Here is a 15,336-nt window from a genome sequence, read left to right as displayed (position 1 = left end):
CTCAAACAGAGGTTTTACTTTTTAAACAAATAGTTTTATATATTGGAATGTCTTGGGGGAAACAACCTGTTTGATATATTTTTTTTATCAAGACTAGATGAAGTAGGATTTGAATTCTTTATTCTAATACTTTTATGAGTAGAGGTGAGAATTGGTCAAACATACCATCTTTAATTCAGTACCCACAATTGAAAAACGCATACGTTTTGAATAGCCCATTTTTTTGGGTAAGAGTACAACGTGTGAGTATCGTCATGTGCGTAGTTGGCTTTGTTTTGTTTTTTGAACTTAAGTTTTGGCAATAATTTGTGAAGGACAACTCACTGTCAGAATTTGTTTATTTTTGCCAAGAGACAATGTTCACATTTATGCAAAAATACCTTTCATAGACATCACACACTCTGCTGCAATCCACAGCTTTGAGAAAACAACAGTTGGATAGATTCTCAAGCTTGTGAAATTGATACCCCTCTTTCTTGTTGGTTGGTCAGATGATCAATAATGGAATTGTGAAAACAATATTTCTCATGACTTTCATCTGTTTTGTGCTGATTTTGAATGTATATGAGCATTCGCATGTTAGTGTTGTCAGGTAAAGCGAACATATCTTACTCTGAGCAGCATTTTCCTAGATTCATATATGTGTACAAAGTCTGACTTTACGTAGAGTTTTGTGTGTTGTAATGTTTGGGCGTTTAGCCAATCTCTACTATTAAAAAGTGTCAAGCATAAAATGATTGACTGCAGGCATAGCCTGGTTGAATATGGAATTGTGCTATACATTGATTGATTACTAGCCTAGTTGAGTATATTTCCTCCTAGTACAAGCTTTAGACAGTTGGGACAGTACAGTGGATTTACTTATGACGTGATGGAATTTTCTTCTTGTCCTCAGAAACACACAAGGGCTAAACACACACCACATGTATAAACACCTAGGTTACATTATTTCTAGCCTAATTACACTCATGGCTAGTTGAACGCGCGTTCCTCATTTTGTACCAGTGCCTTTGTCTCTCTGTGTGAAGCCAGCTGCTAGGGCATTGTCTTTTAATGAGTCATCATATACTGTAGTGGTTCTCTGTGATAATGGACGCCTATACCTCACCCTCGGTACATGGAAAGTCTTAATGTATCTTTATGGGTAATTATATCAGAAATGTTTTACTTAATGAAAAGATAAGCATATGCCTTTTTTTCCCCCAAGGTTGGTTTTGACAAGCAAGCAGGTTTGAGATATACTGTTGCTAGGTGCCATGCCACAAACAGTTCTGCAGAAATGTTCTTTCCTTCCATGCAGCTGGTCCCCAATGTCTGTCTGTTCGATACCTGTTCCTGCATCTCTCCCTCCACCCAGGCACCCCCTCCTCTTTCCCTCATTCTCCCATGCCTCGGTGGGTTTTTGATAGTGAGCAGGAGAGGGGGATGGTGACGTCTCACTGCTTCCTCTTCCTTTTTGGTTTCCCAGGGAGCTGTAATAGGAATCGATGACGAGGACGACAGCACATTCACCATCACTGTGGACCAGAAGACTTTCCATTTTCAAGGTGAGTCTCTTATTTGTTTGTTTTTTTTCTCCTCCCCTCTCCCTCACCTCCCACTCTGCTGACTCCCATGTTGTTTGTAGTAAATCTGTCAATGCTGCATACGGCCATCTGCTCGCGTGTAGGCTCTCTTTGTAGCTTTTTTCTCTCCCTCTCTCTCATACGCTCTTTCCGTCCTTTTTTAAAAGGAGGATTATTATATCGGTGCGTCAACACAAGCAGACATGCACATCTAGGCATTTGAGTGGCTCGTCGTCTCTGTGGAACCTTCCTCTTTCATCAGCAGCATCTGGCAGCTTTGCAAAGTAGAAGTGAAATGGGTAGGGGCTAAAGCAAGATTTATTCCACACCAAGATTCCTCTGTAATGGAAAGAAGCGAAGGAGGCTCTTTTTTTTAGGAAGATTACTTGCATTTTCTACCACCTCTGGGAATAAAACGAATACTGCTGAGCTAAAAGCCGAGTGATCTGCACTGCCGCTCCCCACCCTGAACACCGCCACTTCACAGAGACAGGACTGGCCCCTCTCCCAGACACCCCTCACCCCACCCCTTTTCCCCGGACAGCAGCTACACCGTCCGTCCACCAAGCGGACCTCTCTCCTCCAGGTCTCTAACCTCCTCCACCTTGTCACAACCCCATCCTCACGCCCCCCCTCCACCCACCCACAGCCACCACTACCGCCACCAGCACGTTATCCATGGTGGGCCCACCTCCACCTCCTCCATGCCATCTCCCATTGCTATGTTCCGAAACTGTATGCTGTGGTTCTACAAAAGGAAGGGTAAGGAGATGTATGCATGCTGGCCTCGGTTAGCAGGTCGAAGGGCATGATTCAGTGAAGCAGCGGTAGTAGCCGTTTCCTACGTATTTGTGTTGGTGGTTTTGTAGCTTACCGTTTGATATACTGTGTTTTCTATAGTGGTTGTTTAACGTGGAAGACGTTTCATGAACTTTTAGAAAATGTGTTTAAAAGGCTTGATGGTTTAAAGAAACAGTATTATGGAAGATTGTTTCTTAGAGGTGCTTTGTCAGTTCACCTGTTTATTAAGACTGTCGGCTGAGGTCATAATTCTATGATATTGTTATTTCTGATTCAATTTGAAATTCATATGTCAAGTTGTTTGAGTTCTAATTCCTATTTCTATGGTCATAACTAAGCCAGTTTTCATTTTGTCTTTTGGTCTACTATTATGCGTATCTCCAAATGTCATCTGAGTTCACCCTTTAAAAAATGCATCCTTGAAAGACTTTTGGATTCCTAGCTCTGGGGAGTGAAATAAGGATGCTCCTCCAGATGATGCCTCCAAGTTGAAAAGCTATTCTACGATTACGTGGAAAAGATGGGAACTTCACGGCCATTTCACAACCTAAGCCTATGGGAATTATTTTCTATCACAAGGACATACTCATTTCCACTTGAAAAGGACACAAAGGATATATGCGCTACTCCTCCAGATGTTTCCTGTTGGAGATGCGTTACTCGGGATCCAGCTGATGTTACACACGTTTGTCCTGGTGTGGTGCTGCGGCAGGCAGGCGGGCTGTGTCAGAAGAGGAAGAGGACTGGAGCGGAGCATGGGTGAGGTATGGGGAGGCCACAGATGACGGCTGCAGAGAGAGAGGCTCTGTATTTCTATTTCGAGGATCATCCATAATTCATCAGGCTCTTTTTCTGGCGGAGCATCAGATCCTTTCAACTCCCACTTTACACAGCACAACCCCCGTGTGCTAAAGAGCTCTTTACCCGGCCCCCATACAGACAAAAATGTTTAGCCTGGGAAACTGCTGAATGCAATGGCCAAGCCCATGACGAGCAGGTTGCCTGTTGTAGAGAGGAGGTCTAGTGGTTCTGCACAGTATATGGATTATAGCACTGTGTACTTAGCTGACCTGTATGTGACCTGGGGGGATGACTCCGGTAAATGTGTGTTAGAAAGGGTCTGTGACTAGAATGGAGCTGTGATGCCTTGTCATCTTACCTGTTCTGCAAGGGGCTCCTACCTCAGCACAGTGACCGCACAGAACAGTCTGCTTCAGCATAGTCTGTAGCTAGGAAATAACATTTACTCTGTTTTCTCCCTAAAAAGAACATGCCGTCATTAGCACACACAGAGATTTACTCCAAACCCCTCTCTCTCAATCATCATACTACTTTATGGTGTTTACCAAAAACTGCTGTGCATCATACCATCTACATTCCATTCATTCAGCCAAATAGGGGAGGCAGAAAAAGAGGTGAACAATATATGATTCACATCCTTTGGAGGAAGGCAGCAGAGCAGTTTTGATTGGTGTGTCTTAGGAATGTGATAATGCGTAACCAGAGAGGAAATGGAATCATCTGCTTGTTAGGCACTAGCAGTGTGTCTGTCAGACTGCTGTCACCTTGCTGAAGACTCTACGGTCTCTCCACCGCCCCCCGCCTCTTTATCTCTCTGGGCCTGGCTGTCAGTAATAAGCCGTGCTCTGGAGAATGCCCTCTTTGTGCACTAATGGCCCAGGAGTTAATAATAATACACTTTGCTTTCATCCAGAGGAGCCACCTACCTTCTGGGGGAGAGGGGAAGCATTAGGTCCTAATTGGGTTGTGAGTGCGTGCCCTGTCATGGCCTGTTTGGGCTCTGTGTTGAACTCTGGGGGACTGCACAAGTGTATGACTTGCCTAGGCTTCAAGCCACCACTGTTATGCATGTAAAACAGTCACACCAAGAGTTCATATTATATAAATTAAGAAATTTGGAACCACTAGACGTGCTGTACAGAACCATTTGTTTTATTGGTCTCCCAAGTTCTGTAAGTGTTTAATATCTTCTACTGTTGTTAATTTTCTGTTGTTATCACTTCATCAGCAATGTCTGTAGCCTATATCATGCTCAAGACTGACCCCAGTAATGTTGGTTGGTGTTATGACAGACTTCGCATTCCCTCTGCTGGCTAGGAGTGGCCATGTTTGTCATGCACAGTAAATGTCACACAGGGATGGTACAGTGTTTGCTTGCAAGTCACAGATAGGTGTAGAACTGACCAAACAGTGCACCCTCACTGTCACACAAAGGGCTTTAGGTAGAAGGGAGATTCTTCATTAGCTCTTTACATGCCATGCAACCAGGTAGAAAGTAGTGCTCTTTCAATCTAATAATCAAGCAAGCATCTTTGTTTTCTCTCTTCTTTTTTTTTGTTGGACACTGATGTGACACCAACATACAGTATTTCACACAATTTTTCTTACAATACAGGATGTTTGTTTTGCGCCATTCTCACGGCAGATTGACCCTATAGCTATTATGGGGTAGACATGCATCTATAGAAAGGTTTTGTAAAGCAAAGTGCGCCTCAATTAAATTAGCAAAGACATTGAGGTGAGAGGGTGTTGAGGCAACGGGGTGAGGGCCTGGCATGAGCCCTGGCTGCTTCTAATGTCTTTAAAAGCTTTGGGCTTTCATCCTGAGCTCCTATCCATCAATCATCTGGGTACACTGTATTTTACATCTTTATTAAACTTCCCCAGGCCACCAGTCACCTGTGATGAAATTGCCCATTATGATTGTTGTTTTTGTCCTTTAAAAAAAATTATTGTATTCCATGTTTTCGCAATGCTGTTTGCTTAATTGCGATCAGAAAACAAACAATTCTCAAATGTTTATGTTGATAACGTTTCTTTGTTTATAAAATGCAGCAAACATTTATGAAAATGTGTCAATGTTCCCTTTCAGATTTTGTACTGTTTAACTTTAACTCGATAGGCATATTTAGATGGATTGACCCATAACGTCTCCCTCAAACTCCTGTTCAATTCCCACAGCCATCAATCAGAATAATAGGATGACTCAGAAAAAGTAATGAAAACATTAGTAGCCTCAACTAGTCTAAAGAAGGCCAGTTTTATTGCTTCTTTTAATCAGAACAACCGTTTTCATCTGTGCTAACATAATTGCAAACGGGTTTTCTAATGATCAATTAGTCTTTTTAAAATGAGAAACCTGGATTAGCTAACACAACATGCCATTGGAACGCCTATGTAGATATTCCATAAAAAATCTGCTGTTTCTAGCTACAATGGTCATTTATAATATTAACAACTCTCTTTCTAATCAATTTGATGTTATTTTAATGGACAAAAACATGTGCTTTTCTTTCAAAAAAACAAGTACATTTCTAAGTGACCCCAAACTTTTGAACCGTAGTGTATACATGTTGTTCAATCATTGCACCCACACTGCTCGCGGGTGTCTGCATAGCTGGGCGCTAAAATATAACTTATTTCTATTTGTGACGCTCAACGTGCTGCAAGTTCTGCCTCTCAAATCTTCTTATTGGTTTTTAGGAACATATACCTACATGGGTGATTTGAAAAATGAACTGATGTCCACACTCCAGTCAGTTGTACTAATGCCCCGTGAAGTTGGTTGCCAACCGCCATATAAAGTCCAAAGAAGAAAAAGAAGCCTGAAGGAAGAGAGATGACGAGAAACAAATTCGGTTTACCGTTTTATCTGTGGATTAATTGGAGGAGTAGAGGACCTTGTGCATTTCAGGTCAAATAACAACCCAATGTTTATATCCCAGAACAAATTAGCTAGCAACAGCAAGCTAGCTATCTAAATTGCTATAAATGTTTCATGTTTTTCGACCTGTCCCCAAATAAATACAGTTGGTTCAGAGTTTGTTTTGATATTTCAACCTGTGTGTCCTGATCTCGTCTGGTGTGGGGGGACAAAATCAACTTGCGTGTGCGGTCTGGTCAGCATGTGAGGCAGCATTGGCCCGCACTCTTATGCCTCATGTCCAGCTGCATCAAACTTTTTGCGTTCTGGGGGAAGTCAATACAATTGGTGCATTGCATGACTTCTGGATGCCGCGCAAGGCTGAGGTGTGTACCGCATGCTTTCAATATTTTCAACTGGTGTGTTGCTTTACCGTGCTGTGGTACGAAGGAAAGTACACACACAGACTCCAACTGGCTAGGTTTTTTTGAAGAGCAAAATAATCCACTTGTTAAATATATATATTTTTTTTAAAACTAGATTTAACTAGGCAAGTCAGTTAAGAACAAATTCTTATTTACAATGACAGCCTACCAGGGAACAGTGGGTTAACTGCCTTGTTCAGGGGCAGAACGATAGATGTCAGTGCGAGGATTTCATCTAACAACCTTTCGGTTACTGGCACAATGCTTTAACCACTAGGCTACCTGCCGCCCCCAAACTAGTTTTAACAAGTGGATTACTTTTGCTCTTCACTCGCAGTTGCTTAGTAGCCCAGGCCTACTTCTGACCAGAAGCCTGTGACTTCACTGACTTGTCTGATAATCAATCAATCAATGTGATTTTGTTTCACTGAATCTCTGTCTGTGTAGGCTATTTGGGTAATTGGTTTCTGGCTGGGCAAATAAGGTGAGGTGGCATAGCTAATCGTCATTTACTCATCTATCACCGATCAGAAACGTTAACCATGCAATAATGTAGCCTAAATGAAGTGTAGGACTATTATGTTGCCCCATCGCGTATAGCCTACTCCAAAAGTCCAGAGGTTGTGAAATATGAGCACCAGACCTGTATTTCAAATAGGATCAGTATTATTATGAAAGTCCACTCAATCTAATGCCTGCTCCCTAACGAAGTGGAGAGAGGGTCAAAAAGAGATTAAACGTGGATGGGCTTGGGCTATGTTTCAAAATATCACTGTAATCGGGGTAGGTGTGTCTTGTCGGTTTTAATGAACAAAATAATGAACTATTGATTTCATTAATTTGGACGTAACATAAATAAACTCAATATGCCATTCAATTGTTTTTGAAGTTACGTTTAATTAGTCTTATGTTTATTAGGACCTGCCTAAACAAATTAATAATGGATTTATTTTGATGGTGTATATTCAATGGTTTATTAAAATTGACGCCCAACCACATCTGCACACCACTACTACCACTCGTCACCAGCAAGGCATATGCAGGCAAGAATGTGGTAAAAATGCAAAAATACTGAGTATAGAGGTTCCATGGACTCTGGGCTCGTAAGTGTAAATATTAGAGGCTTTATTTGCTCTGTTTATTTGTTATGAGGGTGCAGCCGTGCCTGGCAACAGGCTGTGTGTCTCGTCGGGAGACCTGCCTTCCTACTCTCCTGCCCAGCGACGCACCAGAAGGGTTGCAAGAACCCCCCCCCCCCAGCAACTGCATGGCACAGCACAATGAGCACATAGCTAACTAGTTGGGCAAGATGAGCGCAGATGAGGTGCTCTAGTCCTTGTTGTAGCTACTAGGTTATGCACTCCGTTGCTGTTGTAATAATTGCCATCTGTACTATGGCTGATCTGGTGTGTTTTGTGCGCTTTCCCTCTCAGCTCGAGATGCAGACGAACGGGAGAAGTGGATCCATGCCTTAGAGGGGACTATTCTCCGCCACACCCTTCAACTGCGGGTAAGTCACTCACTCACTGATCTGTTCAGACTAGCTTCACACTAGTGATACTGGCTGTACTAGTGCCTTGCCCCTAAGTTCAGCTTGAGAGGAAAGAGATTTTGCTCAACATATTTACATGGGAATAACTTTGGCTGTTGTTGTGCATAGTTTTTCATTTTTATTCAGTGTGTGTGTGTGTGTGTGTGTGCGCGTGTGTTTTAACCTTCAAAGAAAGACCATAATGTAGTATTTCTTAAATCTGCTTTTTTGATTACTTAAGACCACAGGAAATGATTGAGGAACTGTTGAGAACATTAGGCAATAGCAGTTCATGTTTAACCTTTTGAAGCGTATTTGTGGAGGTCTTTTGGATGCAGTAAGTTGGTATACAGAATGAATATAATGTCTCTGTCAGCCTCATACAAGCTAGTAGCACTGGGATACTGCTGACAGGCTCAGGCATTCTGGTCTAGAGGTCGACCGATTAATCGGAATGGCCGATTTTAATTAGGGCCGATTTCAAGTTTTCATAACAATCAGAAATCGGTATTTTGGGGCGCCGATTTGCCATTTTTAAATAAAGATTAAATAAAGGTATATAACTAGGCAAGTCAGTTAAGAACACATTATTATTTTCAATGACTGCCTAGGAATGGTGGGTTAACTGCCTTGTTCAGGGGCAGAACGACAGATTTTCACCTTGTCAGCTCGGGGGTTCAATCTTGCAACCTTCAATCTTGCAACCTTCAATCTTGCAATAACGACCTGCCTCTCTCGTTGCCCTCCACAAAGAGACTGCCTGTTACGCGAATGCAGTAAGCCAAGGTAAGTTGCTAGCTAGCATTAAACTTATCTTATAAAAAACAATCAATCATAATCACCTAGTTAACTACACATGGTTGATTATATTACTAGATATTATCTAGCGTGTCCTACGTTGCATAAAATCTGACTGAGCATACAAGTATCTAAGTATCTGACTGAGCGGTGGTAGGCAGAAGCAGGCGCGTTAACATTCATTCACATTCACACGAAAGTGCTGTTTGCCAGCAGCTCTTCATTGTGCGTCAAGCATTGCGCTGTTTATGACTTCAAGCCTATCAACTCCCAAGATTAGGCTGGTGTAACCGATGTGAAATGGCTAGCTACTTAGCGCGCACTAATAGTGTTTCAAAAGTCACTCGCTCTGAGCCTTCTAGTAGTTGTTTCCCTTTCTCTGCATGACTTTCAACCTTCGTCTCTCGAGCCGTACGGGAGTTGTAGCGATGAGACAAGATAGTAGCTACTAACAATTGGATACCACGAAATTGGGGAGAAAAAGGGGTAAAAATGTAATTTAAAAATGTAAATAAAAAAGAACATCCAAATACATAGACCCTCTATCAAACTATTATTTTAATCTATTCATCTATTCAGTAATCATATTATTGTGTTGATTCTGGAAAATTAATGCTCCGTTTGTGGTGTGCGGTATTGCGTTACATTGTACCGCTAGCAGCATTTTAGCCAAAGACTGGCTGTCTAGTCTGTTTTATAAATGTACAATTAGTCATATTAGTCCTATAATTCCTATAATAACTACAACCTAAAACTTCTTACCTGAGAATATTGAAGACTCATGTTTAAAGTTTATGTTCTCATGTTCTGAGCAAGAAACTGAAACGTTAGCTTTCTTACATGGCACATATTGCACTTTTACTTTCTTCTCCAACACTTTGTTTTTGCATTATTTAAACCAAATTGAACATGTTTCATTATTTATTTGAGGCTAAATAGATTTTATTGATGTATAATATTAAGTTAAAATAAGTGTTCATTTTGTATTGTTGTAATTGTCATTATTACAAATAAATGTAAAAAATTTGCCCGATTAATCGGTATCGGCTTTTTTGGTCCTCCAATAATCTGTATCGGTATTGGCGTTCAAAAATCATAATCGGTCGACCTCTATTCTGGTCCTCATCAGAGAGCGGGTTAAGGAGTCATCTGAGAATAGAAGGAATTAGTGCGCTCTCTTTTTGATCTCGTCTCCTTCGCTCCTTCTGTGCTGTGTGCACTGCCACTGTGCACCTTCCCATTTACACACACACACCAGGCACCTGCCACTCACAACAACAAAGATGAGAGGTCACATCTTCCTCTCTGACAAGCCGTTTTAACTCTGTATTTTTGCATATGACGTTTGGTCCAACAGAATCAGTCATGGACACCAAAACACATTGAGACATTATTTTACATGTAATAGAAGAAGTTAACCTTGTCTCAACTCCTCAAATAGCGCACAGAGCAGACTACTAAAACAGAGATATCAAGGAACATTGAGTACGTTTACATGTACACTAATAATTCGATGTTAAACTGATTATGGCAGTAGGCAGAGTTATTCTGATTATCTTAATCAGCCCAAGGTCATCATCAAATTAAGCAAATGCCGATTAAAACACCTGGTTTTCTCAACAATCTTTTGAGTTATTAGGGCATGTAAACATTTGCATATAAACTTATAAACATATAAACTGTATGTCCAAACTTTTAATCAAATAGGTTTCACAAAAATAACATGGTCGCTGTGGTATAACTTTTATTTAGATTTTCTGCATTTATCAGTCCCATCAGGTAACCAGATTTCAGATGTCTCCATGTAACAGGATTATTAAGGAAATCGGTCTTCTTGCAAAGCATGTAACCGTTGAAATCAAACTATTATTTTAATCTATTCACAGTAATCATATTATTGTGTGCATGTAACTACTCATTGATTCTGGAAAATTAATGCTCAGTTTGTGGTGTGCGGTATTGCGTTACGTTGTACCGCTAGCATCATTTTAGCCAAAGACTTATACTGTCTGTCTAGTCTGTTTTATAAATGTACAATAAGCATAAAACACTATGTAAGGAATAGGCAACTCGTTCTCATTCTGAGAAATAAGGTAGATCACATGATTTCATCATCTGAACAAAGTGGACAGGCTAGCATGCTGTTCAAACAGTTGGAGATGGGCAGAAGGGTGTGTTCATCTGTTCTACCTTGTTAGCTAGCAAATAGATCCAAGTTGGCTAAATTTGAAATATAAAGATTAGCTGGCTACTCACTAGCACATAGGCCGGTGCGTGAGAGATTGTTTATGAGATCTGTATTCATTTTCTATAATACCTGCTACAAGAAGTTTGTCATTATTAGTGAATGTGCATTATGCATAGTTCTGATTAAATTTGTAACAAGAAGGCATTTTCATAGGCCACCCTGAATGTATTAGATTATTGCTGACTGTTTTAAATGCAGTGTATTTGACCTTTAATTGTACAACAAAGCTTATTTGGAGAAAACATTGAAAAAATTGAGAGAGGATTTTTAGGCCATTATCTCCCAGCCCAAAAGCATGTCTGTCCCTGTGTGGTTAGGTGCACCAGGAGCGTAGTTGAGCTGTTGGTTGGTGATGGGCAAGCCATAAAGAGTGCTGTGTATTAGTCGCTCTATGAACTGCCAATTTCCAGCTATTAATTTAGTCTGTGCTTTTTGATTGGCTCATAAATATACTTTCTCTCACCTCCCTTCATTCTACCCTCAAGTTGTTTATTTATGTTCTGTTCCGCTTTCCTTTTCTAACCCACTCCTCTCGTAATACAAAAAACGTTGCTGACTGACTGGGTGTATCTGCCTGCTTGCAGACACTGTGGAAGCATGCAGTCATAGTGACATCATTTGACCTGGAACCAATCAGAGCCCTGCTTACTCTCAGCCAGACATCTGCCTTCAGCTTTATCCAACCAGGGCAGCTGTTGTTGCTTGTCACATAGGCTTGTGCTGCCTTTCTTTTTTTTTGTAAGAACGTCTGTACTTCCTGTAAGAGAGAGAAGGATCCTGGATGAACTTTTCCTGTGTATGCTGCTGCTCAGCTGATGTAGAACATACCAGACAGGTTTGGTGTGGTTTCTGCTGACAGTCAGGAAGTGTGGAGCGCACAACAACAGCCGTGTGTTTGAGTAGCGTAGGAGAGAGGGGCTTTGGGGTCAGCTTTGGCCTGTGCAGTCTGACGAGGCATGTCCCTCACAGCTCAGCGTCCTGTGAGTACCACATTGGGGGGAAACGGTTGGTGGCTGTGCGATGATGCAGTCCTTAACTGGGGCATGCTGTGTGGAAAGCAAAATGGGTGGGTTTCCAGTGTCGGGTGGGTTTCCAGTGTCTGGTGGGTGTGGGCAGGTATTGTCTGGTTAGAGGAAGCCACAGATTTAGTGAACATGGCAAAGCTGCAGTCTCTAGCCTACATGACTGTCCTCTGGGTTTATAAGATGCTCTTGTCAAGCAGAAAGATCCCCTCCATCATTGTAATATGAACTTGTGTAGACATAACAGAAATAACGAGCAAGAGGGATTCTCTTTTTGCCTGGTTTGTTTGTAGTGCCAAAGGCTTTGTCCCTTGTGATTGAGGTCATTGATAGTATTTTATCGAACCTAAAGTACAACGGACCCACTCAAGTGTTTGATATATAAATACTGTATGGTAAAGTTCCCTGTGAAATATGGGCTGGAATGGTTTTTGATCACTTGGGGGGGGGGGGGGGGGGGGGGGTTGGATATGGTGATGGATATGTTTTAATTGTAATATGTTTTAATTGTAATATGTTTTAATTGTAATATGTTTAAATTGTAATATTGAAAGGTCAAAATGCTGTGGTTGAGAATTAGTTTCTAGGTCTTTTTGAGGAAGTTGCTACGCATTTCATTTCTGTATTTTGGCCTTGTTGTGTTCCAGAAAAAATGGTTGTCATGTTAAAAGTAACTGCATAAAGTTACTATGAAACCAAGGTAAATAAGGGGAAGCAGGTAGCCTAGTGGTTAGAGCGTTGGGCCAGTAAGCTGACAAGGTAAAAATCTGTCCTTCTGCCCCTGAACAAGGCAGTTACTTACTTACTGACTTTATTGTCCCCATGGGGACATTTTGTTGCAGTGTCATGTACACATTTAAATTGACATTTAAATACAAAACAAAATTCACAATACAACTTTCATAACAGTTACATACCAATAAAACATTTAAAATAATCAAATTAAAATAATAAAGACAAGCCTGCTGGCCTTACTGAGTCGATAGGAACATTAGCCCGAGCTATTTAGGAGGGATATCACACCTGGCACAAATGATTGTCTAGTTCTGTTTTTCCTGCTGAGGGGTGTCCTATACCTGCGCCCAGAGGGGAGTATTTTAAAGTCCGGGTAGCTTGGGTCTAAAATGATTTTGTGAGCCTTGTGGAGTGCCCTGACCTTAAAGATCTCATCCAGGCCTGTCTGTTTGACTCCAAGTACCTTGCTTGCTGTGGTGATCCTTCTCAGCATATTTCTCTGGCTGACAGTGGCATTGCCAAACCAACAAACAATACAAAAAGTTAATAATATCAATGAAGGATTTGTAAAAACAGAGTCAGTATAGTACAGTCTACATTAAAAGATCCCAGCTTTTTGAGAAAGTACAGTCTCTGTTGACTTTTTGTAGATCTGGTCTGTAACATTTACTCCACTGAAGCTTATTGTCCAAGAGGACACCCAGGTATTTGTATTTCTCTACAATCTCTATATTCTGACCTCTGATAGATGTTGCAGAGGTATGTGTTGTACACTTCCTGAAGTCTAACCCACTGTTCCCCGGTAGCCCGTCATTGTAAATAAGAATATGTTCTTAACTGACTTGCCTAGTTAAATATATATATATATATATATATATATATATATATATAAGTAATTTTTCTCAATTCCACACAATGATCAGTTAGTGCCTTTTTGCTTGGTAGGGCAGGTCAGTCGGGCATCTGGTCAGTCGGGCATCTGGTCACCTGTTCAGCAAATAATTACTACCACCGAATGGATATTATGCAAGGAAATGATCTCTGTCAGTCTGTGGTTAATGATGGGAACCTAAGGGCTTGGAAGGTGATTGACACTCGGCCAGACTCCCCAACCTCCTCCTGCACATACTCAAACACATACTCTGAGTCATGTAGATACATTTACAACTTAATTCCATTTGCCATGGGTTTCTTGATGCAATTAGTTGAACTATTCCTATCACTCCACTTACAGTACAATGCTGGAAGCTTCTCCCAAACTGTTGCTGTTTTTGTGCTGCTACAACCTGCTTTTTCAAAGCCCCACTTGGAAATTTAAATACTTTTTTTTTTCATCCGCCTACAAGCTTTCAAAGTATACGCAATGGCAGAGTAAAATTCTTAGTCCAAAATAGGTTACCAGATGGGAGCAAACTGTCATAAAGTTAGACTAAGAATGTTATGCTGTTTTTTATTTCTATTTTAGGAGGCAGAGACCGGATTTGTTCCAAGTGTCCAAGACTTCGATAAGAAACTTGCAGAGGCTGACGCATACCTACAAATTCTAATTGATCAGTTAAAGGTGAGGCTTCTCCACATTTGGGTGACTCTAATAAAACCTTGTGATCTATGAATGTTTTTTCAATTCGGCTCCTGATTTGCATGTATCCTCTTCAGCTCAGATTGATTGCATCTCCACTCTCTTCCAGCTCTTCGATGAGAAAATCAAAGATGGCAATGAAGAGTCGTGCAGAGTGAGTGACGTCTCTGTTTCATCTCTTGTCAACAGAACGATGCCTGATAATTAATGACACAAAGATAATATTTTATAACACTTTATTTTAAGGGTCTGTAATAAACCATTTATAAGGAATGTATAAATTGTGTTCACCATTGATGAAGCATTACTCCCACATTAATCAACCATTTACTAATCATTCGTGCAATCTTTTTTCAGTCCCTAATCTAAATTGTGTGCTATTTATACTTTCTAAATGTTTTGAGTGACCAGTGTAATTTCTCACAAGAAGATGGGCATGCCATTTATGCAGTACCTGGTAAAAGAATAAGCACACAACTGAGCATGTTTAAGAAAATGTATATAAAATACATGTGAATAACTCGTTTTCTAACATTTACAAATGTGGGAGTAATGAGTTAATAAATGGTGAGCAAACAGGTTGTAAATGCCTTAGCTGTGATTCACTTCCTTATTGAGATCCTGAGTTTTGTTTTTGGTCAGTTTGTAACATTTAAACTCTGTAGCTTATGTAATATGGTGAGGACAATGACCTATTATGTAGTGATTAATATAGAACACAGCTATAGATAGAATGTCATCATTGCTCGTCCAGTCTAATTCCATGGTTGTGGAAGAGTTTGAACAAAGCTGGTTTCCGTGTTGGTTTCACTTTGCCGATCTTTCTCAATCCATGATTTACCTTACTTTCAGTCATGATTTCCAAGTCTCGTCAGGTGGTGAAACAGCCATTTGTAAATGTGTTTCTCCCCCTTTTTTTGTTTGTTTTTTTGTTTAGAAAATTGAACATTTGAAGGAAACCACATGTG

General features: G+C 40.7%; 1 protein-coding gene across 10 annotated transcripts in view; it reads left to right on the top strand.

The window, feature by feature from the left end:
• Positions 1-15,336, top strand: part of LOC109897947 (oxysterol-binding protein-related protein 9-like) — a 33,886-nt gene that overhangs the window by 6,562 nt on the left and 11,988 nt on the right. For 4 of the 10 annotated variants that reach the window (XM_020492628.2, XM_020492627.2, XM_031833370.1 and 1 more), the window contains exons 3-7: positions 1,469-1,547; positions 7,889-7,965; positions 14,255-14,350; positions 14,478-14,522; positions 15,306-15,335. In XM_020492628.2, coding sequence (XP_020348217.1) covers positions 1,469-1,547; positions 7,889-7,965; positions 14,255-14,350; positions 14,478-14,522; positions 15,306-15,335 — 327 coding nt within the window. Of the gene's footprint in view, positions 1-1,468; positions 1,548-7,602; positions 7,780-7,888; positions 7,966-8,080; positions 8,773-11,759; positions 12,013-14,254; positions 14,351-14,445; positions 14,523-15,305; position 15,336 lie in introns of those variants that run through there. The other 6 variants (XM_031833372.1, XM_031833373.1, XM_020492629.2 and 3 more) reach the window with 6 other exon arrangements.

The sequence above is a fragment of the Oncorhynchus kisutch genome, linkage group LG10 (genome assembly GCF_002021735.2).
Source record: "Oncorhynchus kisutch isolate 150728-3 linkage group LG10, Okis_V2, whole genome shotgun sequence".
NCBI classification, from domain to species: Eukaryota; Metazoa; Chordata; class Actinopteri; order Salmoniformes; family Salmonidae; genus Oncorhynchus; species Oncorhynchus kisutch.
The sequence above is the reverse complement of the archived record's forward strand: the minus strand, read 5'-3'. Positions and strand labels throughout refer to the sequence as shown.